The sequence below is a fragment of the Patiria miniata genome, unplaced genomic scaffold, assembly GCF_015706575.1.
Source record: "Patiria miniata isolate m_02_andy unplaced genomic scaffold, ASM1570657v1 HiC_scaffold_2, whole genome shotgun sequence".
Lineage (NCBI taxonomy): Eukaryota > Metazoa > Echinodermata > Asteroidea > Valvatida > Asterinidae > Patiria > Patiria miniata.
Window position 1 is genome coordinate 13,888,480 of NW_024037058.1, and position 23,646 is coordinate 13,912,125.

Sequence of the window (23,646 nt, forward strand, 5' to 3'; positions counted from 1 at the left end):
TGCAAGGCTGAACATGCAATGTAAGCAGTGCCTTGTAAAGCCTACGAAATGCATCAACACACTGCATCCACCAAAATCCTCCAAAACTGCCCGGAGGATTGAGGAGGGTTACGGTTAAGCAACACTGACTGGCAGCAGTACTTGGATGTGAAAACTATACCACATATTGCTCCTTGGATTCACACCGGCATCTTGCCAAGATTGGTGCACATGTTTGGTCGTGAAAGAGCCTTATCTGAAAGAGTTATGTCCTTCAAATGAATCATTCAACCATACAGTACAACATACAGTAAACTGGCTTCGCATATTAAAAGAACCCACGAATGACCGATGATAAAGTGGGTAATTTACCTTGGGTCTTTTAGGTGCTTCATTATGCTCCGATATGCATTTGGCATGTTTGATTCGTTTGGGAATTAGCACACTCAAATACTGAAATCCATACCACAGTAGTTACCTGTCAATCAAAAGGTTCAACCCACGAGAATAAGAAAAAGGTGGAGCAGAGAGTTGGTCAGAGTTTGGTAGAGGGGTCTCTTTGCAAAGATCCGTGCCCTCATACCCCGTTGATGGTGACAGCAAGAGAGAGATGTGACAAGACATTTGAACGCCATTGGTATCCAATGCAGCTCTTTGAAGATGCGAGGGGTTTGTGAATGTTGAGATGAAGATCAGTTGTTTGATATTTGTGCAACAGGCGTGCAAGCTAGTGCGTACAGTTTGTCCCATCACACCGGACAGTTACTGAATTGCCAACTGTATATTCCTGTATGGAACCATAATGCATGTGGACTCAGGTCGATAGTAAACTATTGCACCTTAAACACCTGGTTGGTGGTAAACTATTTCACTTTGACCACCTGGTGTTGTTTTCCATCAGCACTTTGAAAAAATTCACATTGCGGACCTTTTATTCACAAAATCTGTACCAATGTATTAGCACTGGGACCAGCATTCACTGGTACTCATTTCTTTGTACAATATCAAAATGCAGGCACGCCATGCCGGCTGGGTGACTGTAATGAGGGGAATTGTATCGATGGAGTGTGCATCTGCAAAGACAAATATTATGGGAACCGTTGCGAATTTGTGGGTGAGTGGTCACATCTTGACTGTAAACTCTGATCTTTCCCGGGTGAAACGGTAACAAGGTGGTAGAGTGTGCAAATGTGAACATTCAAGAAAATGCACTTTCGACGTTGGGTCCAGGGCACATTTTGAAATCCTAGAATTTTTTTTTGAATCCCTGTGTTATCTAAACTTATCTTTGGTACTGTCTAAACTTTCCAGAACTCTTAATTCCCCCTTTTTTTCATTGGGTAGGCCATCTGACATGTCAGACATCTGGCATGTCGGTGTGTGAAGATCATCACTTTTTATGAAAACAATGACATCAGTGTATTAAATATAACATGTCTTGAGCTGAAAGAATTTTCTAGACCTTTATTGGGTCTATTTTGGCAGAAAGCCTAATGCCACTTTGCTTTATAATTTTTGCCTTAGTAAGAGCGATTCATAGAGCATTTTGTTTACAATTTCTTGCACTTTGCAGCCTCAGATTGCACATGATACGTGTACATTGTAAGGGTTATATGTGAGAAAGGTGTAAGAGACCTAAATGGCATGAATACATGTAATGTTGACTTCCAAGGACTGACAATCAGGACCTAATTAGTAGAATACATGTAGATGTCAACCTGAAATGTGATACATGTAAGAGCTACATTGTACATGTACAAACATACTCAAAGATTTTCATATCAATGCCTGAACAAACATCCTGTCTTCATCTAGTTTTCACAAGATAATTCACACACGCACATTTGTAGTCATGTTTAGCTCGTACTATGTCAGGGTTGTTCACATGGACTTCTTCATGCACAGTTACAAAAAAAATGTACACGTACATGTATATACACATTGTCCACCAACATCGTTAACTTCATTCATGAAACAGATTTCGGGCATTCATTTCAATAAGCCAAGCCTGCTTTCATTTACATTGTAACTTCTTTTTGACATTTCACTTTTGAACTTCAGATTATAGCAATGATGCCCATGAAATTATCCATAGCATGCAACCATGAGCCAAAAAATAACAGCTTCAACTTCAGCTAGAAAGCATGATCTACCTGTATCACTGTGTTGGTTATACATGTATGTTAATGGCTTCTGAAGTGATATAAATATGTTGCCGTATGTTAGTTAGCACTTTAGACTCATCCTGCACCAGGCTCGCACTCGCAAGTCGCGCTCGGGTAATACGCGCACACTCCGGGCTCCTTTGACCAAAATGTGGGTTACCAAAATGCGCACGCCTCGTCTTCAAGAAGGCGTACCTTAGTCGCATGAGTATGCAGGCATGCAACTTTTCCTCGGATCAGCTGATTTTCTCTTTTTTCACTTCCAATGTGTGCCATTGAAAATAGAAAAACACTGTACAAAGTCTTGGAAAGATTTGAATTTCCTCCTTTTTTGTGACTTCCCAGTTGCATGCCTGAGTACGGTACCACCGCCGTAATTGCTTCTTATTCTAGTCGCCTGATTCTGCTATTAGGCTACCCAGGGAAGTGATTCATCACCCCTTGCCAACTTGGTGCAGTGCCACCACGATTATCCGTTGTAAGAGCTGTTGTCTAATGTCATGCACCCACATCAAGGGTAACTGCTTGCAAATAATGCAGTTTTCTCAGCATTAAGATGTTGGCACTGCCACAGCCCATTCAACTTGTTCAGTATTTGAGTGCATGTTTGTGTATTTCCGCCTGTAAAATTAGTACACATTCAGATTGACAGAAGGCTAAAGCAAACTGTTGGTCGAAGTTTGCCCACAGTAGCATATCTTATTGGTGCATGTACCGGTTATTTTGGTGTATATCAACATGTTCAGTGAATGTCCATGTTCATATGTTGTGCTTTTGAAACTCTGAAAACCACCAGGGCTGACATTGTGCAGACCGCTGGAAGGCATCAAAATGAAAGTTAAATATTGACTGTTCAACAACATGTCAAGTTTCCTTAGCTTTTACCTTATTACCCAATAGTTGTGCACAGAATCTGAAAATGTATTACATGTATGGGTGTACTTACTGGTACCTTGCCTATATTGCAGACAACTCCACTAACACGGACTACACAGACCTCCAGCACACCAGCATCATGATAGGTGCCTTTGTTGGGGCCGTCTGCCTCTTGTCCATCTGCTGGCTCATTGCCATGGCTCGCAAGCGGCAATCGGACGAACCTGTGGGAAGAGTCACGCGGATAGTTAGTGTGCACAGTAGAGGTAAGGTCTAGCTGATTTTGGAGAGCATAATGTACGACTACCATTGGCAGCAACTGATTTAGTGGAAATAGAGTGCACCTTTTACAATGTACAGCCTGTCTCGAAAACGATTTTTTTTTTTTTCACTATTAAATCTCAACATAAGTAAGTCGTTTTGAGCATCACATTAAAGAAAAAAGACAAGGCTTTCCAATACTTTTTGTTTCATCTCATTTGCTTTTGTCAATCCAGAGATAACTCCAGTTTACTGCGGAATACAAAAATCGGGTTTGTTTCTTTTGCCAAGTTGCAATCTTTTGTGAGCTTCAAGACAGCATGGCACAGTACTCGAAACAACTCTGCCCATGCATAAAAGTGGCACAAAATCGATTTTGGTGACAATTGCAAATAAGCAAATCAGATCAAACAAACACTATTGGAAAGCCCAGTCTTTGTTCTTTAATATTATGCCAAGTAAGAATGACTTATTTTGAAATTTCATATTTAACCAATTTTTTTTCTGATTGTACCATTTTTTGAGACAGGCTGTATATGATTTATCATGTTTATGCTACAGATTTGTTGTGTAGCTGAGCAACAATTGATAGATTTCATGAAACTTACTTACACAACATGTCATTAAATATTAAATAAACGTTTTGAACAAAGATGTTCACAGCTTGAACCGTTCTTTTTCTTTTTCAGTCTCAAAACAGTTGTTGAATCGGCTCAACCAACCATTTTGAAAGTATTGTTTTGTCTCACATCAGAATTGGGCAGCAACTATCAAACTTTCTTCATTGGTAAAATTGGCCACATCGGTATATTCAGGGGATGTTTACCTGTGCCAGGAACTTGTGTAAAATTGTTGCCATATTTTGCAGGATCTGAATACACATACATTGTAGCATAACATAACTTTTTATCCTCTGTAGATCATTTTGTGGGTTTGAAATAAACAAATCGGTCTAACACAGTTGTTATTGAGCCAGGTGGGGACAGAACCACCAAGCTCCTATGAGGAAGTGTACATGTGAACAAAGCATGACTTCATTATGTCTCAAGTCAATCACAAGTCGAACCCATGTTAGCTCACAAGCAACAGTGCATGAACAGTGACAGAACAATGCCTTTGTCTTCCATTCACTCAAAGAGCTGACCTGACTGGATACCGGATGCCCTGTAAGGACACATAATGACTTCATTACAGCTCCAGGATCTAGTGCCGGCAAGTTCTTCAGTCATTCGTATTAAACCCTCCACTTATGTCTTTCAGATGAAAGAGGCATGCGTCCATCTGTGACAGCAGCGGGTGCCATAGACCTCCCACCGAACTACTCTGATTGCGTGTTTGATGATACCGACTCTACGCCACCGGGCAAGCGGAACGCCGTGCCCGCCGTGATCACGGAGGAAAATGAGGAGGAGCCTGACGGGGACGTTTTCATCGCAGAGGAGGAGCAGGGGGAGGGGCCACCCTTGAGCCCACCCCCAACCTATGAATCAGTGGCACTGAGCGAAGACGAAGACGGGATTGTGTTCGAGGTGCAACGGTTACCGGACGTTGTGAGCCAAGACAGACTACCACACAGACAGACCTCACACACGGATACTGCGGTTTGACCCATACTGAGCCTTGTTGTTTTTTTGTACGTGTAACTAGAGGGATATATTAAAAAAAAATGGTTTTGGTGGAAGGTGTTACTCCCTTTAAAAAAACATATTTTGTTTTCTTCTTTGGTTGTTTAATCGACCTTGCCTGTCTAATACGAATAAATTGTAATGTACTTTGGTTAATTTGTAATGTGTACAGGTTTATAGAATTAATGAAAGGAGTCAGTTTATATGGAATCAAATCAAATTGGAGGCTGAGGAATTTTTTTTTGTAAATTTACTCTTTCTGAAGTTTTTCATTTTGATATCACAGTAAGATTTAAACAAGCTGTAAATAGATTATGCCTTTTGTATTTTTTAATGTGTTTTGTAATGAGTCATCTTTTTATGGTGCACTGTGTCAACAGGTACCGTTACCCCTTGATGATCCTCTCCATCTTTTCAGTTTGTGTTATTTTACCCTGTATGTGACCCTCAACTTGTCTGGTGAGATAATCCACGTGTTGAAGATATAGTGAGCCACTTGTTGAGACAGGCTTATAGGGTGCATATTGGGTGCACATACCACTCTTTTAACCAAAATCTGAACCCTCCTACATGTACATGTACATGAAGAGACTTCAAAGTCCACCAAAGGGTTTTGGAGGGATTTGCGGGATCAAGGAAGGTTCAGCTTAGCCGCTACTAGTCTTGGTCCAGTTAAGACTGGATTTGGATTTTAGTCCCTGTATACAGCCAGTCCATGACAAGCGTGGTACTTAAGCCGCTACGGTAGAGGTCACTATCAAGATGAATCAAATCCAGTCTTGGGAATATTGGCAGCGCTACCTAGGAAATTCTGAACATACCTCATGTGCGTGCATTAGCTTGAATACAGCATGCATGAGGTACATGCATTGCACGGCACCGGCGTGAAGTCAAACTGGATGATGATGCCTAGCGGCGATATCCAGTCAACTTTCTGAGATTCTGAGATTCATGTATGCTCGGAATTGCGTGAGTAGTGCTAACAATACTCCCGAGACTGGATTTGATTCATCTAGTCGATAATGACCACCACGGGCATACATTAGCTTGAATACATCTTGCACGGGTTTTGCTCGAAATTTCCTGAGTAGTGCCAACAAGACGACTGGATTTGATTGGGACCTCTACTGCCACGGTGGCTTTGCCACGCTTGACAAAAACCGGCTGTATAAGGAGAATCCAAAGCCTGTCTTGGACTAAGACCATATGTAAGCCTGTAGAGGGCTGGATGCCCCTCAAAAGACAAGGACAAAGTATGTGTCGTTTGATCTCTGCACATTAGTCAGGTGAAGAGAACCAGGACGTAATGGACTTATGGTTACATATCTCTGTTTTTGAAGGCATGAATTGTCTTTAGTCACATGTGGCAGATAATTTTTATTCGTTTTGTACCCTGTGTCAGAAGTTTGTGCTCGAAAAGTACCTCATAAAATTAACACACTTAAGTGTCTGTCAATTTTGGATTCTTTACTATGACATAGAACAAAAAGTACTATGGCATTTGCTGTGCCAAACCTATATTGTTTACAACTTCAGATTCGTGATGGGGCCAAAATAAATCTTGTATTTTTCATGACTTAGATTTTTTTAGTAGTGTCTTTCTTAATACTTTGTTCTTGGTCGATAGTACAAATCAGCTCACTTTTGTTTTGATCAAAGCAGATCAAAGCAGTTTCATCAAAGCAACTGACCAGATTCTTAAGATAACAACACTTATATGTAACTACACAGCCATTCTGGACATTGACTTGTAGCCGAAGGGTAAACTGGGGCTAGAGCAAATTTGCGTATGATTTGGCATGCAGTACATGTACGTGTGCTGTGCAGTGTGGCAGACTGTCATTTAATTGTTTTCAGTGCTGCTCAGTATGCTGTTCTGGTCTTTTTTATGACACAGTGCTTGTATGGAAAGTGTATCTTTCATATGTCACTTTCATATAAATATGTACATGTAGAGTTTGTACTTTAAGGGACATTTGATGAAAAAATGTTGCAACCTGACACAACTTTTTTCTTCATATATCATTTCAATGAAGGTCATTCATGGCAAAAATGATGATAAGATATGAATCTGGAGGAGACACATTTCCAATTTTGTTAGGAAATACTTAGAAAAATGTTGTGACTCTCCATAGACTTTGTACACAATCGCAGAAGTGGCGTCTGGTTGCAACTTTTTTCCCGAAATGTGCACAGGGAGTGAACGCACAAGTGAAAAATGTCTGCTGTTTACATACAGGGTGTTTAAAACTTTTATGTGAAATTTAAAGTTACACAGCTGCGAAAAAACAATTCAAGGAAATGTTGCTTCAAATATATTTTCTGATCATTAGTATGTATATGATGCATATACCCTGTATTCAGATAGACTGAAACATAGAACATAGTTATTCCTCCTTACATGTACCTTCCTAGTCTTGGCCCAAGACGCTTGTGATCGATAGTAGACAACGCATATAGTGCGCCCTCTAAGACCAGCGGGCCTACTCGCACTGACGTCTTGGCCATTTCGTTTCAGCGGTTTAACTTTTCTTTTTCTTCTCCCTAGACTTTTCTAGGGAACCAATCAGCGATCGAGAACAGGATGGCTCGCCTGACGCGTATGGTTGTAAACATAAGCGCACGTAGCGTGCATGTTTACAACCGTGCATCATCGCTTTCCTAGGGAACCAATCAGCGATAGAGAACACTTATAAGATAGAATTTTGCGCCGGGGTGATATAAATCAAATTAGGTTTTGCCCTTCACTGACGTTTAAACACTGTATACTCGGTGTGTTACCTCCCGAGTGAAAGTTGGAAAAAAAATCACTCGGGTGGGACTCGAACCCACGACCTCCTGCTTTCTAGTGCAGATGTCTTACCACTCGACCACCGAGCTAACGGGATCGGTTGGTTGGTTCGAATCTGATGTACATAGCAGCGGGTACCGCATGAACTATTATAAGATGGAATTTTGCGCCGGGGTGATATAAATCAAATTAGGTTTTGCCCTTCACCGACGTTTAAACGTCGGTGAAGGGCAAAACCTAAGTTGATAGAGAACACGTTCATGTGGCCCACTGGACGGTTGTAAACATATGCGCTGCACTTGCGGTGATCAAACATGGAGCTATAAAAGGGAACTGCATTTGTTCGAATAACAGACGGTCTTATTTACATAAAATGGCCCCGCCACCATTGCTACGAAATTACCAAGACGTTATTTTTAGCGAGAGAAAGTAAAAAAACAAAAAAAAAACAATTATGCAAGGGCTTTACACAACAATGCAGCTATCGCTCTTCACCACGGACGTCTTGGGCAATGACTAGTACCTTCCCAAATCATGTACGCTAAATTTCATTTTGACTTTGTAAGTGGGATGATGATTTCAACTTTTTTGTTAACATTTTTTTAAGGTGATTATTTTTGGTAATTATTGTTTTGTTGTAGTCTTTGTTTTGATGTTACTGCGAAGTTTCCTTTGTAATTATTGATGTATATGTACATATCTGAAGTGTTGGGAGAACATATTAAAATTTGGATCATATTTAGCAGAACATCTTTTTTTTCACAATATTGAGTTATAGTGTGCTGATTTGGTTTCAGCTCTAAGGAATATAATTAAAATGTCCCAAGCCTTAAAATTGTACATTAAAGCTTTGCGGGCCATGTTTGTGTACTACAAGTTATTAGCAAATAGAGTGCTTGGCATGTTCATTATATGACAGTGGAAGGTTCCATGACTGTACAGGGCTTAGTTGCTTGTTATTCGGTTATACATGTTCTGACACCCCTATGTTCCAACTGCTCATGTTCCTAACCCCAACCCTAACCCTAAATGGGCTAACAATCTTATGTGCGGGTTGTTGGAACATAGGGATGTCGGAACATAAGGGTGTCGGAACATACAGCAGCCACCCGTGTTATTCAGCCTGAAGTCAATCACATGTTAAGGGAATTCTGAAAAGGGGATAAGGAATCGGGGAGAGGCCTGCCCCCCCCCCCCACCCCACCCCTTATATATGCATGTGATGAGACAATGCTCATGTTCATACAGTGCAATACCTTGACATGCATATTCCGCGGAATGTAGGCTACATGTATCCAATATGGCAATATGTCACGATTCTGTTTGTAAAAGAAGTTGTGTAAAGTGTTAAGTTATGCCCATTGGTTGAAGACATATTTTTTTTTAACAGCATTGCATTAGACTAGACAAAATTGCTTTTGAATGCACCTGCAATTTTTTTATGCCGTAAACATACTGTACATCTAGTTATATTGAGCAGTCTTTTCTTCAGTTTAAATGGTTTCTGTCCATGTAGTTGGGTCTGGGGGCTTTTCTGCCATAAAATAATAGTTGTAAATATTAATTTTTGTCTAGGTGTTGTAGATAATGTAGGTGTCTATTTTGATACTAAAAAAAAATGTATATTTCTGTAATTTTGTCCATACTATATTGCAAATTTAATTATTTCTAAGACTTAATGCAGTATTTCAATATTACAACAAAAGGCAGTCGACCATTTTTTTTTCTTAGCTCGATATGTCACTGCAGATGAAAAAGGCTGATTCATAATTCACATGGGCATGATGACGTGCATGTCAAAACAAAGTGTTTCTGATATTTTATATTTGCAGTGAGGGAACAAATGAACTGCTGTAAAAATAATAGTAATATAAAAAAAGTTCAAGCGAGCTGTGAACTAAATTTGTTTTAGAAATCCACTTTCACATGTAGGATTAATGAAGATGATTGAGGGTTGCGCGTACATGCAACATCAATGTATCCGACTGGATCCTCTTATTGAAATTGAAAGGAATAGTATTTTGATCGGCTTTTTGATGTTGAACCGGCCATACAATAAGAAGTGCCTTTGATATATCTTTAAAGATGCTGCCTACATGGACGACTATGATTGGTTAGAATTTTTGGAAATTTTTGGAAATGCGTAGTTGAAATACCGAACTGGCTTATCTCAACACATAGCACAACCTCTAATAGCTCAAGATTTGAGTATAATTTGGTGGAAAAGTAGACAGAAAATAGCTGGTATACATATGTGTTCATTTGTTTTACGGTACACTGTACTGTACTGAATGGAGCATTATTTTCTAAAACACAATTCCCGGCCTATATTTTACACAGAAAGTTCACTAAAATCTGGTCATTAGGTTGTACCGTACTAATATAATTTGTACATTAGTGGAGGGTGTTTTTTATTATTATTATTTGCCCAGACTTTTGTGTACGTCCTTTTAATGGTGGGGGTATACTAGTAATATCTGTCCGTACTTTTCTCGAATTGAATATAAACTCGGGTAATTATGATCCAAATGAAATACATGTAAAGCTAACTGAATTGGTGAACATTTTTCTGAGATTTTTTTTTCTGAGTTATCACTTCAGAATAATAATGCAAAATTGTTTTCAATATTACCTTACCGTACAATACCATGCCATGTTGTTGTCTTGTCGAATATTACTTAGACTTGTGGCCCCATGTGTGGCTGGAATACGTTTACCGGACTTCCTCCGCATCACACTTTCAAGCAAAACTCATTACGTCTTAATTACGTGGTACATGCGCGCCTTAATTCGGAATAAACATGGAATCATGAGCTATATTAAATTACTAGAGCGCTAACTCGATGTACAAAGTAATGCCCATTGATCTCCATATACACAGACTGGATAGGACATCGCGCCGTGTTTGTGCACGAATGCGCGGCCGAACAATGGCGGCGCGTTTACTGTCAGACGGGTAAACGCGCATTGTGCTTTCACTTTGTTTACTTTGGAAAATGGATCGTTGAGTGAAATTTTTCTTACAGGAGGGAGTTCAAGCGCTCCTCCAAAACAATCTTTAAAAAAAATAACTGAACGATGAACAGCTTTTCCACACTTTCTTGATATACACTTTCTTATTATGTATTTTCGAAATTCAAGAACCCCCCCCCCCATTTCCTTTTCCCTTATTTTTTTTAAATCCCTTCTCCTCCCAAAAATGATTGTAAGTAAATTGCCATTTCATTTTTGGCACATTGGTCATTAGAGCACACTGAATTACTCCATCAACGAATGAATAGTTGTATTAATAATATGCTGAAATGACATCATATATTTTTTTAACCGAACACTCACACGAGAAATTGTATGGAGATTCATTCAAATGGTTGATATATTTATTAAAAACCTGGACATAAACCAATTACAATCTAAAAGGTTTCGATACACTTTATGATGTTCTTGACCTTGTTCAGGGATTCTCCTGATAACTTATTTATTTCCCTTAAAGCCATTTCTCCCTGTGGAAACTTACTTAAGTACGAATTATTGTATTAGTAATAATTTATGCTGAAATGACATCACATTTTTTTAACTGAACACTCACACGAGAAAATTAGTACTATACTAATTTTGTCAAAGAATAATTCAAGCTATGCACGGTCTTGTTTACAATTAAATGTTTAGCTCTACTTCTGAAAATAAATATAATTACTTGTAAGTGTAGTGGGAATCGTTTTTGTGAGCGAATATGACGGTGTTTATGGCTATAGTATAGCTAGTAATCTTATATAACGGCGTACACAACATAATTTCAAACCGTAAAAGTACTCATTGCTTTCCTCATCATACAAACTGTCAATAATGTGACAGTCATCTTGGGAGCTCATAAAAATACTTGCGTTGAACTCCACAGCTTCTTTCCAAAAACAAAATCAATCAATGTTAACAGTTCCACATCGTAAGAATTGATTTTAAAAGTCAAACGCTCAGATGCCTATCACATCGCATGTTCCATTCAGTGGATGATACAGTCGATTCCATCCCTCCGTGAAGTTCTCCATTTTCGTCCGGCTCGGTCCTGCAGCGTTTTTGCTGTGGCTTTGCTGAAGTTCTTTGTTTGATATGAAGGTCAATCGGCCAGTTGTGCAGTAAGTTAGCATATACCATCTCCTCGGTTTCTCTTTATAAAGAAAAATAACAGAAACATTTCGGTAGGCGTTAAGCCAAGGTAGCCCTACTGAGTGGAGCGCTGGAACTTCGGTACCCTCCGTACAAGCTTGTACGGAGGGTGCCGAAGTTCCAGCGCTCCACTCGGTAGAGCTAAAGCCAAGGCAGACATAATTCAATCAGATTTTGCATATAAAAGTTATAAAAGTTATTCGAATAAACTATTTTAAACAAGTCAACTTTTGTTCATTGCCATTGCCGGGTCAGTCATGCACGTAGGATATGTCTTTAAAAAAAACCACATGGATGGCGACCAGCATGACAGGCCTAGATCGCATGGAATTTGAACAGAATATCTCGCTAGACACAGGCCTCCTTCCCCTCAAACTCAGAGCGACAACATTAACGATATTATAATTTGCTTTGTCATTCCCATGTTCATATTCCTCCATGCCATGTTGTATACTATAGGCCTCGTTAAAAAACAACTTACTTGCGAATAATTGTCCTATTCTTCAACGCTCCTTACTTACCGACTCCAGCAATCTAATGCTGCGCACACCTTGACTATACTCCTCATCGATTTTGATCAATTTAGATCTCTGTTTCTTTTATTTTTTCAAAAATGACAAAGAAACCGAAGAAAACCCAACTTCATTTTTTAATCCTCCGTTCGAAAGTGTACACAACTCGAATGCGAAATTGTGTTCTTTACCCTTTTCAAAAAACGCGCGCGCGGACGCACGTTCGTACGCGATGTCCTATCCAGTCTGTGTATATGGAGATCAATGGTAATGCCCTATGGAAAACTCGAAATTTTGTACGGCTTTTGTACGGCTATTTGCATATCTGCGTTTGTATTCCATATTGGTGCGTCATCGAAGCCGATACGCCCAAAACCGAAACGCACGATAAGCAAATGCGTTTCATTTTGCTCTACGCAAACAGCGCAACGTGTGCGCGTCCCTCCGCTGCAGATGCTTTTCGCCGAGACGTTTTTCGAACCGTCATGACGCGTTTCAGTTGTTTGCGTATCTTCTACTTGCGCGTTGCATTTAGAGCTGTACACTTTTTAAATTCAATCCATCTATTTAGAAACACGTACATAAATTCAAAATGTCTGCGCCCAGAGCGGCTTCAAAGCGTCTCCGCGCGCAAGAATGAGAAGTTAGCGCTCTAGTAGCTCTATGCATGGAATGTATGTGAATTTGCAAAACTGCCCTTTACTCGTATTCATGCTTGCATTATGCCTCAATGATCGAAAATCATTGAGCCAGTCCATGTAACGTGTGCAAAATGAGTCTTGCATGGATATGTTTGTGGTTAAGACATTAATTATTTCGCGTTCTTGCAGCCATATAGTAATCTCCACCCAGGAGTAATGGTACCTGTGAGGGTAGATGACCGAACGTGCGCTGATATCGGCTGCCGCGTGGTCTCGTGGCCTGATGAACCGGGGAATAATTGTAAAGCGCTTTGAGATTTTGATACGATGGAAAGCGTTATATAAGTTTTACAATTTATTTTTAATTATAAATGCTTTATTTTGTCCCTTTTCCTGTTAAACTAGAAAAGCTGAATGGAGCTAAATTCGAACAATGCTTCGAATGAGTGCTGTCGTTTAATGACACTTAATTGTGTTTTCTTCTTAGTAATGGAACCACATTTTTCTTTTTGTGAATTAAAACTTTGTTGACGTTCATGTATTTTACAGATTTTATACTGTCGTGAGAAGGAAATAAAACAAAAACCTGAGACACGTTTAGTCGTACGATATGTTTATTATGGGCGGTGTATAAACAGCGTGGATGGTGGTTTCTAGCTCCCTCGTAAATTAAGGTGTTCTCTTCTGAGGCCAGTTCCGGCTTGTGTCCATTTGCAGGGCGCCTTGTAATAAGGGTTTTGGGGCTTGGTTTTCATATTCCTCGTTCAAATCAAAACTCACTAGGCCTATACCATTTTGGGAAATGGTTACTGAAAACAAATTCTCCGAAATTTTGGGGCCAGTTTTGTTTTCATTGCAAGCGAGCACATGTGTGCTCGAGGGGGCACATTTATGTTCGCTAGAGGCAGGCATGCAACTTTTCCTCGGATCAGCTGATTTCCTCTTTTTTTACTTCCCATGTATGCCATTGAAAATAGAAAAACACTGTACAAAATCTGGGACAAATTTGAATTTCCTCTTTTTTTGTGATTTCCCAGTTGCATGCCTGAAGAGGGGCACTTAGGTAAATCTGGGGTGCAAGTGCCCCCTACCCCCACCGCTCCGTCGGTTCCGCTGCCCCTCGGCCTTCAGGTGTAATTTGTCTCTTAATTTGGGACACGAAGTGGCGGTTCTGTCATCGATCGCGAGTGCACTGGGAGTCGTTTCAGTATAGGCCAGGTTAGTGAACTCACATGCCGAGTTTGAGGCCGAATGATTTCCAATGAAAAAAACAAGTCCGTAAATTCTCGCTGTCCCAGCAGTATGGCCCAGAGCACAGAGTTTCTCCAGTGCGTGAGCCAAGGGCGGAACCAGAACACAATTTTTCGGGGGGCAAAAAAAAAAGTTGGGATTCGGGGCCGCCGCTTAAGGACCCCGACAAATTTTTGGATTCTAGATGCTCTGTTGTGCGATTTAAGGCAATTTCTGACCACTTTAGCCAATGTTTTTTTTTGAGGAAAAGATGGTGTACTTATGCCTGCCTTTATTGCGAAGTCACCTAACAAAAAATTTGATTTGTTTGTTTGGGGGGGGGCATGCCCCCTCCCCCCCCCCCCCGGATCCACCCTTGGCGTGAGCATAGGAGCTACAGCACACCCAATCCAAACACACAAGTCCGCTTGTTGTATACGAAATCGCCCAGTCAGACTACAAAACTTCACACACTTATAGTTGTTTGAGATCAGGAATTAATGGACCGACTAAATGAAAAAAAGCATACATTTATTAATTTTGCAAACCTATGAATTCAGTATCGTCTAAGCACATGGTCAAATCGAACGCACATTTCTCTCTGAACTAACATGACTACAATTTCTCTACAGTACATTCCATTTCAAAGTCCACAATTTACCTATTAAACTTCCTTATCAATCTTAAAATCATCTGCATGGGTCTTTAAATGTATGTGGTAAAAATAAACAAGGCCTCTAAGTTGCAATTTCGCAAATAATATGTGAAATGATATCATTGAAATCCGTTTAAACTACAGTGTCTTTACCTGTAACAGTGGGGCAGGCACTAGCACGCGTCAACCGTAGCTGACAAATGACGTGTAGTTCATGTCACACAAATAATTATCAAATCTGGTAAATTGAAGTGCATTTGACAGTAAGATCATGAAAATATACGAATATTGATTAAAATGAAACGAACTAAATATGCAGAAAAGCATTTACTTTCCCAATCAAACAACCATGAGATTTACGAACTACATGCTCCGTCTTCCAAACTTATAATGAGTTGTTTGTTTGGAATACAAACGCGCAATGTCTCCAGTAATAATACATGTTCAGAGTGTGAGAGTGATCAACACGTACGTTGCATACGTACGAGGTAAGTAAATTACAATAATGTCATTTGCTTTAATTAAAGAAATTAATGATTATTAAACAATTGGGGAACTAGACACCCCTTTACATTTACATCACAAACTCAAAACATCTAAGGTGTGCAATAAAATGGTATATATAGATGTGTGCTAATGTATAATAATACATACAACTTCTAAAGTGTACTGGTTTGATATATGAATGTTTACCAAAAACAATACAGTCGGACCAGATATGAGGCTTACCTCGAGTTACGTACTGTACCGAAATTAGAACGAAATATAATTCTACACATTTGAATTATACAGAGTATCTAAAAAACGGACCCTCAAAGACCCCTCTTTTTATCACAGCTTTAAAAAAAAAGAAATACATCGCAAATACTGATACACATAGTATAATCCATTAGCCTTTCAACATCGTAGAAAATCTTTCCAATCTGGTAAATATTTATTGAGTTGTGGCCAATTGAATAAAAGTACCGCTTTTTCGTATTGTCCACGGCGACTGATATTTTGACTGCTGCAATAAAAATGTCCGGTCTGAAACTTGCATTTGTGAAAAAAGGCTGCCTGCAAGTTTAGGGCAGAGACAGAGCAGCGCAGTAAACATCTAAGAAGATAACCAAAACAGTCCTTTTCAGGACTACCATTACTTCCAAAAGGTGAATGACCCTTTTTGCAAAAAAGTATTAAAAAAAGAACAAAATAAAGAAAGATTTAAACAGTAAAGAAAGCAAGCTACCCTCACCCCAATCCATTACATTCTAAACAAAATGACATGAGAACGTGTCTGGGGCGCTGAATTTAGGCCCAATTCAAAACACGACTCAGCAACTTTTGATTTGAAATTGAGATCCTAGAATATTGGTTTATACATCATTCACTGAGCTGAACCTTCATCAGGTTAGTTGTTCAGCACCTTTCTTCATGGGCGTCGCCAGGATTTTTCTGGAGGGGGGAAAAACATATTTTTCCCAAAAAAATCTTTTATTTCTCAACAAATTCTCGATTTATCAGTTTTAGAGGGGGGCAGGGACATTTTGCCCTCCCCCAACTCATTAAATTTACACCACTATGACTTGGCGCCTCTTTTTCTTTTCTTTTTTTCTCTTTTTTTTTTTTTTTTTTTTGCATTTCCTGGGGAGGGGGGCGCCCTCTTGCCCCCCCCCCGCGACGCCCATGCCCTTTTTTTTTTAGATTTTGTTGCTTCAAACGAACATAATGCACAACTTACACATGATGGACGCTAACCTATACTTTGAGGAATTAATATTATGATGATAATAACTTAGGTGTAATTGTTAACATTTGAACAAATGCGATTTCTATACACCCCGTAATGATGTTAAGAACATTTGTATTGACAACACTGTTAATAAGTCAAAGATAAATAACGCTAAAACAATGTGCTGGACAGTTGTATTAGTGTACCGTTTTGGTTTGGTGTTCGTCGCTAATGATCATGACTCAGCGTTGCCATGGCTGTAACTGAAACATAACGCACAACCATTTAGTAACATTAAAATTTAAATCAACATTTAATTAAAGACATTTCAAAGTATGATCAGCAGGCAAGGAGTAAAACAGGTATATTAACACAGTCCTTATAAGTACGTACTTTTTATTTTATTTTATTTTAGGCCTATTTCAGTATATACAACGCTCAATAACAACGTTTATGAATTTGACTTTGCTCGTTGTTATGGGGTCCGCTCACAAGTCCGACGCCTCATGGGTCCGACGCCTCATAAGTCCGAAATACTTCCAATTGAGCCAAACATTCAACGCGAAAATGTACGTTACTCGACAACAATTACTAAATAAACGAATTTACAGTTTTGCAATACATCCTGTGAAGAAACATACATCTATGATTACACCCAGACCACATATTAACCCTGGTAAGGCCAAGTAAATAATAAACCTTGCTTTGTTTTGTTATCACAAATTTGCAATATACAATATATATTTTTTGTATTTGTTCCAAGAAACAAATATAGCAATGTATGCAATTCCAAAATCTGGTACAAAGGGTGACGGTCCTTTGGACACAATGTTTATCAGCAGAAGTGTCGGGAAATGGGAGAATCTCTCCACCATTTTGGAAAATCCGCCATCTTTTTTAAGCCTGACGAGAAACTGTTAGTCTTTTTTTTTACTTGGTCTAAACCATTTATAAACTTTGACGCCCTGCATGTCACTCTCTGTGTGGTACGGAAATTCTAAATACCTTCTCACCACACCAATAATTAATTCTAAACAATCAAAACAACTGGTTTTACTTGATTAGATAAATATTTAAAACATTCAAGATTAATGTTGAATCCAGCACATCATACATTGATTTACATGAATATACTCACGACAACTTATTAAATTTGGCGTGGTAGCAGACTGTAAAATACTTAAAGTATCGGTATAAGGTTTATATGATAGATGCATTTTTTTTGTAATTATCGTCACTAAAGTGTAATTGTATTGTCTATAACTTGGAACTTTCCCCCAATGAATCAACAATACAGTTCAGACTTTAATCCAACCACTGATGATTGATAAATTCATACTGCCCGAGAAAAATTCGTTTAGTTGGAGTTAAAACCAGCAAAACGAATTTACCCATTAAATTCAATAAGGCTATAGGCACATATAGTTTATCTGAGTTGAGTTATATAGGAAAATGTTACATTTTTTAACCTTTTAAAAACATTCTACAATGTCCGAAACTTAATAATGGTTTGGTACGCAACATTGCTCAATATTCGTGATCGGATAATTCATATTAATTCCAAGTACTCAATCCACGGTGTTAAAGGGGCATTACGGCCTGAACATCATGTTTGGATTGTTAACTTAGCCTATACTTTTTCAAAGGCCTTATATCATAATAAAATATTCCGTTCCCGAGAAAAGACGAAAACAACACCGCGGTTGTTTACATCGGACGCGACGGACATTTTGTGGCATATCCATACGTAATTCAAGTCGTGTCTATTCAATGCAGTGTATACACGTTCAGTGTTTAAAGGATGGTTGGATGGACTTTTATACATGTATTTTACTTTCAAATGTCCTTCTTACTTAATAACATTTCGTTTAAAACACGTTTTCCATTCCAACCGTAGTTGAGTGGTCGGGCACAACCCGACCACTCTTTGGATCTGTTACGATTAATCTTTCTTTCTTTTTCTTTTTCTTCCGTACAGCACGTTTCCGCGGGTTTTCTCCTGAACGGTTTATGATAGGAACTTGTAACTTTCAATTTATATCGACCCTCATCCTTAGTGGTGCATATTACTCTGACGTCATGATTACGTCATCGGGTGTCAAGTTACAAGCGATTTTAGGTGGAAAAGTGACCAATTACTTTCACCTATAACTCTTGAACTAAATAATCAATGATGTTTGAATTGTGAATTGAGATTTAAGCCATTAATTGCTTAACCTTTTTTGTCGTGTACGTAAACTCGCTTGACCTTTACTTCCGGATCTACCGGAAGGTCAAAGTTAGGTGAATTCAAAATGAAGACGTTAGCCTGACATCAAAACAAAGCAAAATTTCTTCCAAACGGTTCACGGTATGATCACAAAACCTTGTGTGAACTTGTTATTATTAAAAGCGGCATCCTTGCGACGCGTGTCTGTTGCTAGCCGTGCAGGCCGTGCAAGTTCGTGTAACTTATCCCCGTTTTCTTCTGTTATGGTGCCATCTCCAAACGGTTCACGGTATGATCACAAAACCTTGTGTGAACTTGTTATTATTAAAAGCGGCATCCTTGCGACGCGTGTCTGTTGCTAGCCGTGCAGGCCGTGCAAGTTCGTGTAACTTATCCCCGTTTTCTTCTGTTATGGTGCCATCTCCTTGGAGATTGTAAGATCAGATACATAAATTGACGGGAAGAGTGCAGATGTCAGTCGCAGCCTGACTGTAATTTTATTCCCTGACAGACTGCAGATCACAATTTGTCTGTTTTAATCGGGTTGGCGCAGAAGTTCTTCCTGGCCTTTCACCTTCATGGCCCGAGTTCAATTCCTGGCCAGGTCCACATGTGGATTGGGTTTTCAGTCTTCCTATGGGGCTGCCGTTCAAATCGGACTATCATGGACAGTATCGGACAAAATGTGGTGCTCTTCAATCCGGCAAATTTGCCGGCGGGGCTGATGTTGCCGACAAGACAACGATTTTGCCGACAAAAAAGATTAAGGGGGAGGGGGGGAGTCATATCCTCCATGCCCCCCCCCTTCTAGGGATGCTCGTGACCAGAATTTTTTTTTTTCTGTGGAGTCGTCATGATCTCAAAACAGAATTTATGTCTACGGGCTCTTAACATGAACTATTATATTGGAGAAAAAAACCCTGAAAACTAAGGAAGCTCCTTCGTCTTTGTTAAAACATTTCACTGCCCACTGCCTGCCAATTAAATTATCACAATGCTCTCTACAAAGTAAAGGCACACAACAGCGTGAAGTCATGCCTGAGAGCCTTCACAGATGTCACATAAAAGTAATACATGTAATTGGACATTGTCACCACTACATGTATGACGCCCCATTACCACATGCGTGACAATGCCAAATGATGCCACCGGTAAATTTCAATTAACTTGAAGCAATAACCGACCCCCGCACAAATTAGCCTGGAACATTAAATTCCGGTGTCTCAAAGAACACAACAAATCTCCCAATTACTGCAGTATACCCATTCATGATTGTTTTTGCAAATTTAGCCCCCCGATCGCCTCATTCCTGGGCTGGTGCTGCATTTTTTATAGCGGCAATGAATAATAATTGCCTTATATTGAACTTGTACATCATGTTGCAAAATCTAGGGATCAGTACTGAAATTGTGTTAATAGTGTCCAGAGGCCCCTGAAAATAGAAGCTATTATGAGGAATTCCATAAAACGCCGGAACATATCGGGACAGAAGTTCAATTTTAGAGAGTGACCTATTTAAACATATTCCTTGCAATCAACCCTAGTGCCACAAGAGTTTTATAGCATAACTTCTGAAACAAGTTCCTCCCAACACTTAAGCAAGACTTTCCGCAAATCCAGATCCAAAAAAAATGACAGTTTCTCATGATATAGATTTTGTCCAGATTGGACCCAAGACATCAAAGGCACTGCACGTGAAATTACTTAAATTAGGTACTGAAGAAATAATGGTTGGTATGGGACATCGCCGTGGCTATTTGCCGTTTGACCCAATTTTTAAAACCAGGTTCACTGAATTAATCTGAGGAGATGAATGTAGGTGCAATGCCAACTTAGATAAGAACCAACAAACTTCAAAGAAAAAAACAAACAAGCGCTTCAGCTTCGGACCAAAAGTCCCACAGGGGATCAGAGGGAAGATTAGCTTCCTTCTGTGTGTCAGCAGGATTAGACAAACTACCGGACTGATTTTTCCCTTCAAAAAGCATCCTCGATTACTCTGTGTCGGCACCGAACAGTTTGCCAATTTGGTCTGGCGGTACTCAGACGGCAGTGTAAATGGCTGCCTGGAGAGATTTCTTGACATTACCATGTTACGAAGATGTTATAAATTTTGTTACGTCATCATGACGTCATCAGGTATGAAATTACAAGCGATTTAAGGGCAAATTTTGACAAAATAGTTTGCGTTATATCTTTTGAACTACAATGTAAATAGAATATCGTGTTCGTTTTTTCGTGAGGTTGTAGACTATGCCGTGAGAAACATTTCGTGTTCTCAGACACAAAACCGCTTGACCTTCACTTCCGGTGTTACCGAAAGTGCAATAAAAACTGAATATAACTCAAAAGCGGAAGCATTTTACTACAGACTCATATATTATGAAAGTGTTTAGTGAGGAATGCCAGACACAAAAAAAACAGTGTGATGACGTCATCATCCGAAAGGGCGCCCCTAGCGGCACATAAAATATTGTTTCTTTTCTTTACTTTCAAAACCATGGGTTCAAATTTTTCCAAATCGACCCTTGATATTCTTTGATTAACCACAGATAACTTGGCAAGGTTTCAAACTCATGACGTCATCAGACTGGAAGTTACTTTTATGAGAATTTGCCAACGATCATATTTTAAATTTAATTCTATCATTTGATCCATGTAGTATATCTTAGCCCAAATAACAATACCATTACAATGTTCACCTTTTGCTTCCAAACACTGTGACGTCATCAAACCGGAAGTTCGGTGTTATGAATACATACACTTATAGTTTCCAAATTTTCATACGTTATTTAACTTCACAATGAACATCCACTCCGAACTAAATCAGTATTCACTTCCCGTTTTTGACTAATGACGTTATCAAGCCAGAAATGACTTGTATGTGTACATGTTTACTGAAATTTAATTGATTGTCCTGGAAAGGATTTAATTTCCAGATAACTTAACTGGACAGTGTTTCATAAAATAGTTGTCTACCCGACCACTCTGCGTTTGTAACAACAAACGCGAATATCTAGTTTCCCTTTATTATTATTATTATATTACTAAATGTACTATTAGGGAGACACGTTATCGTAATTTCTTCAATAATAGGGAGACACCGGCTTTTAGGGAGACACACAACTGTCTCCCTAATGGCGCAGCCCCCCTTTAGAGGCAATTTTTTTGTCGCAATTAGGTTATATTTGTTGCTCGTGGTCTAATTAGTAAAAATACCGAGATTCGTGGGAAAAGGACATTTTGTGCGCAAGTCCATTGGAAAGTCTCCCTAATGACCCATTCCCGGTAATCATTATTTAAAGAACTCATTAAAAAAGTCATGCGCACTCTTTTAATCACGAAAAACAAATTAGTCCATAGCACTTTGTATTTCCAATTCTAAATGACAGAAGGCCACACGGAATAACTTCACAATGTGTTTAGTAAACGTATAGATCTTTAATCCACGAAATTGTTTTTGTTATTAATTTTTCGGAAGGTTATTGGGATTTTTTATGGATAAATGCAAATGATCCTATATACCTTTCAATGGGTATAATAATAGTACCAAGGTAAGGTTACGTGCACTTTGTGTTGAAAGAAAATACGAAGGATGTTGTTTTTAGTTATTCTCTATATTTCGATAGATTGAGTGCTGACGCAACAAAGTTATTCCCTTAAAATTAAAAATAATTAACGTTCGGGCAAGAGAAGACGAGAGAGATGTCAAGCAGTAAATGAACGTGTTCTTTTGTGTACATTTTCCGGCGATACTGAATTATAAATGATAATGATTCGTTTAACGTTGTAAAACTAGCAGATGGTTCTCGCTGGCTCCCACGTTACCGCTTCTAGCATTTCGCTCATACCCCTGTCATGCAAACAGGGCGCTTGGATACGCTGATGAGCTTCATGATAACTTATCATGACCTATGTATAAGGCATCTGGCTGCAGCTGTTTAAGGCAGCAGTTAGCCAATGCGCGCAAATGATATCCGAAAACTTTCCCATAGACATGCACACATTATTCCTACATATTAGGAAGACACGTTATCGTAATTTCTTCGACAATAGGGAGACACTAGTCATTAGGGACACATTTTCATGTCTCCCTAATTCCACAGCCCCCCCCCCTTTAGAGGCTTAATCAGGTTATATTTGTTGCTCGTGGTCTAATTAGTAAAAATACCGAAATTCGTTGGAAAAGGACAAGGGAATATTGGGTTAGGGCACATTTAAGTTTGAAACATTTTGTGCACAAGTCTATGGGAATGTCTCCCAAATGACCCATTCTCGGTAATTATTATTATTGTTATTATTATTATTTATTCGGCCAACAAATGAACAAATGTACAATGACAAAGCAAATATATATCATAAAGTAAACAAACACAGGAAATTGAAAAAGTATGACCAGATAAGACTGATGTGACTGAAGGATGCGAGAAGGAATGGGCCGGGGGGGGGGGGGGGAGGGGGATCAGGGGGAGGAAAGGGAGGGTGGACAGTTTGACAGGGGAGTGGAGATAGAGGGACAGAAAACAAGGACAATAAAATATTCAAAACCGGCCAGGGTAACAAAAAGTGTACTTGAACACTGTGGCCCTAAGGCCTGCCTACCCATAAGAGAAGGGAGAAATTTAAAAAGTGTACAACGTTTTCCTCAGCTACTAATTGATTGATGGTGAATATCAGAACATATTTACTTAGAATAACTCCTACAATGGAAATTAAATTCTGCGTATCAAGTTAGATCTTTTAATAATGTTTTTTTCTTCATCGACGTAAATGTAGAATATTCCATCATACAAGACATTGATTGAAAGGGGGTCACTTGCCCCCCCCCCC

The 23,646-nt window shown here is 39.2% G+C and overlaps 1 protein-coding gene across 4 annotated transcripts in view; it reads left to right on the forward strand.

The window, feature by feature from the left end:
* The window catches only part of LOC119726596, a 29,551-nt gene extending 23,063 nt beyond the window's left edge, over positions 1-6,488 (forward strand). For all 4 annotated transcript variants that reach the window (XM_038198334.1, XM_038198335.1, XM_038198333.1 and 1 more), the window contains 3 exons: positions 995-1,093; positions 3,113-3,286; positions 4,542-6,488. In XM_038198334.1, the coding sequence (XP_038054262.1) occupies positions 995-1,093; positions 3,113-3,286; positions 4,542-4,888 (620 nt within the window). In that variant the 3' untranslated portion in view covers positions 4,889-6,488. The remainder of the gene's footprint in view (positions 1-994; positions 1,094-3,112; positions 3,287-4,541) is intronic.
* Positions 6,489-23,646: the final 17,158 nt, after the last annotated feature.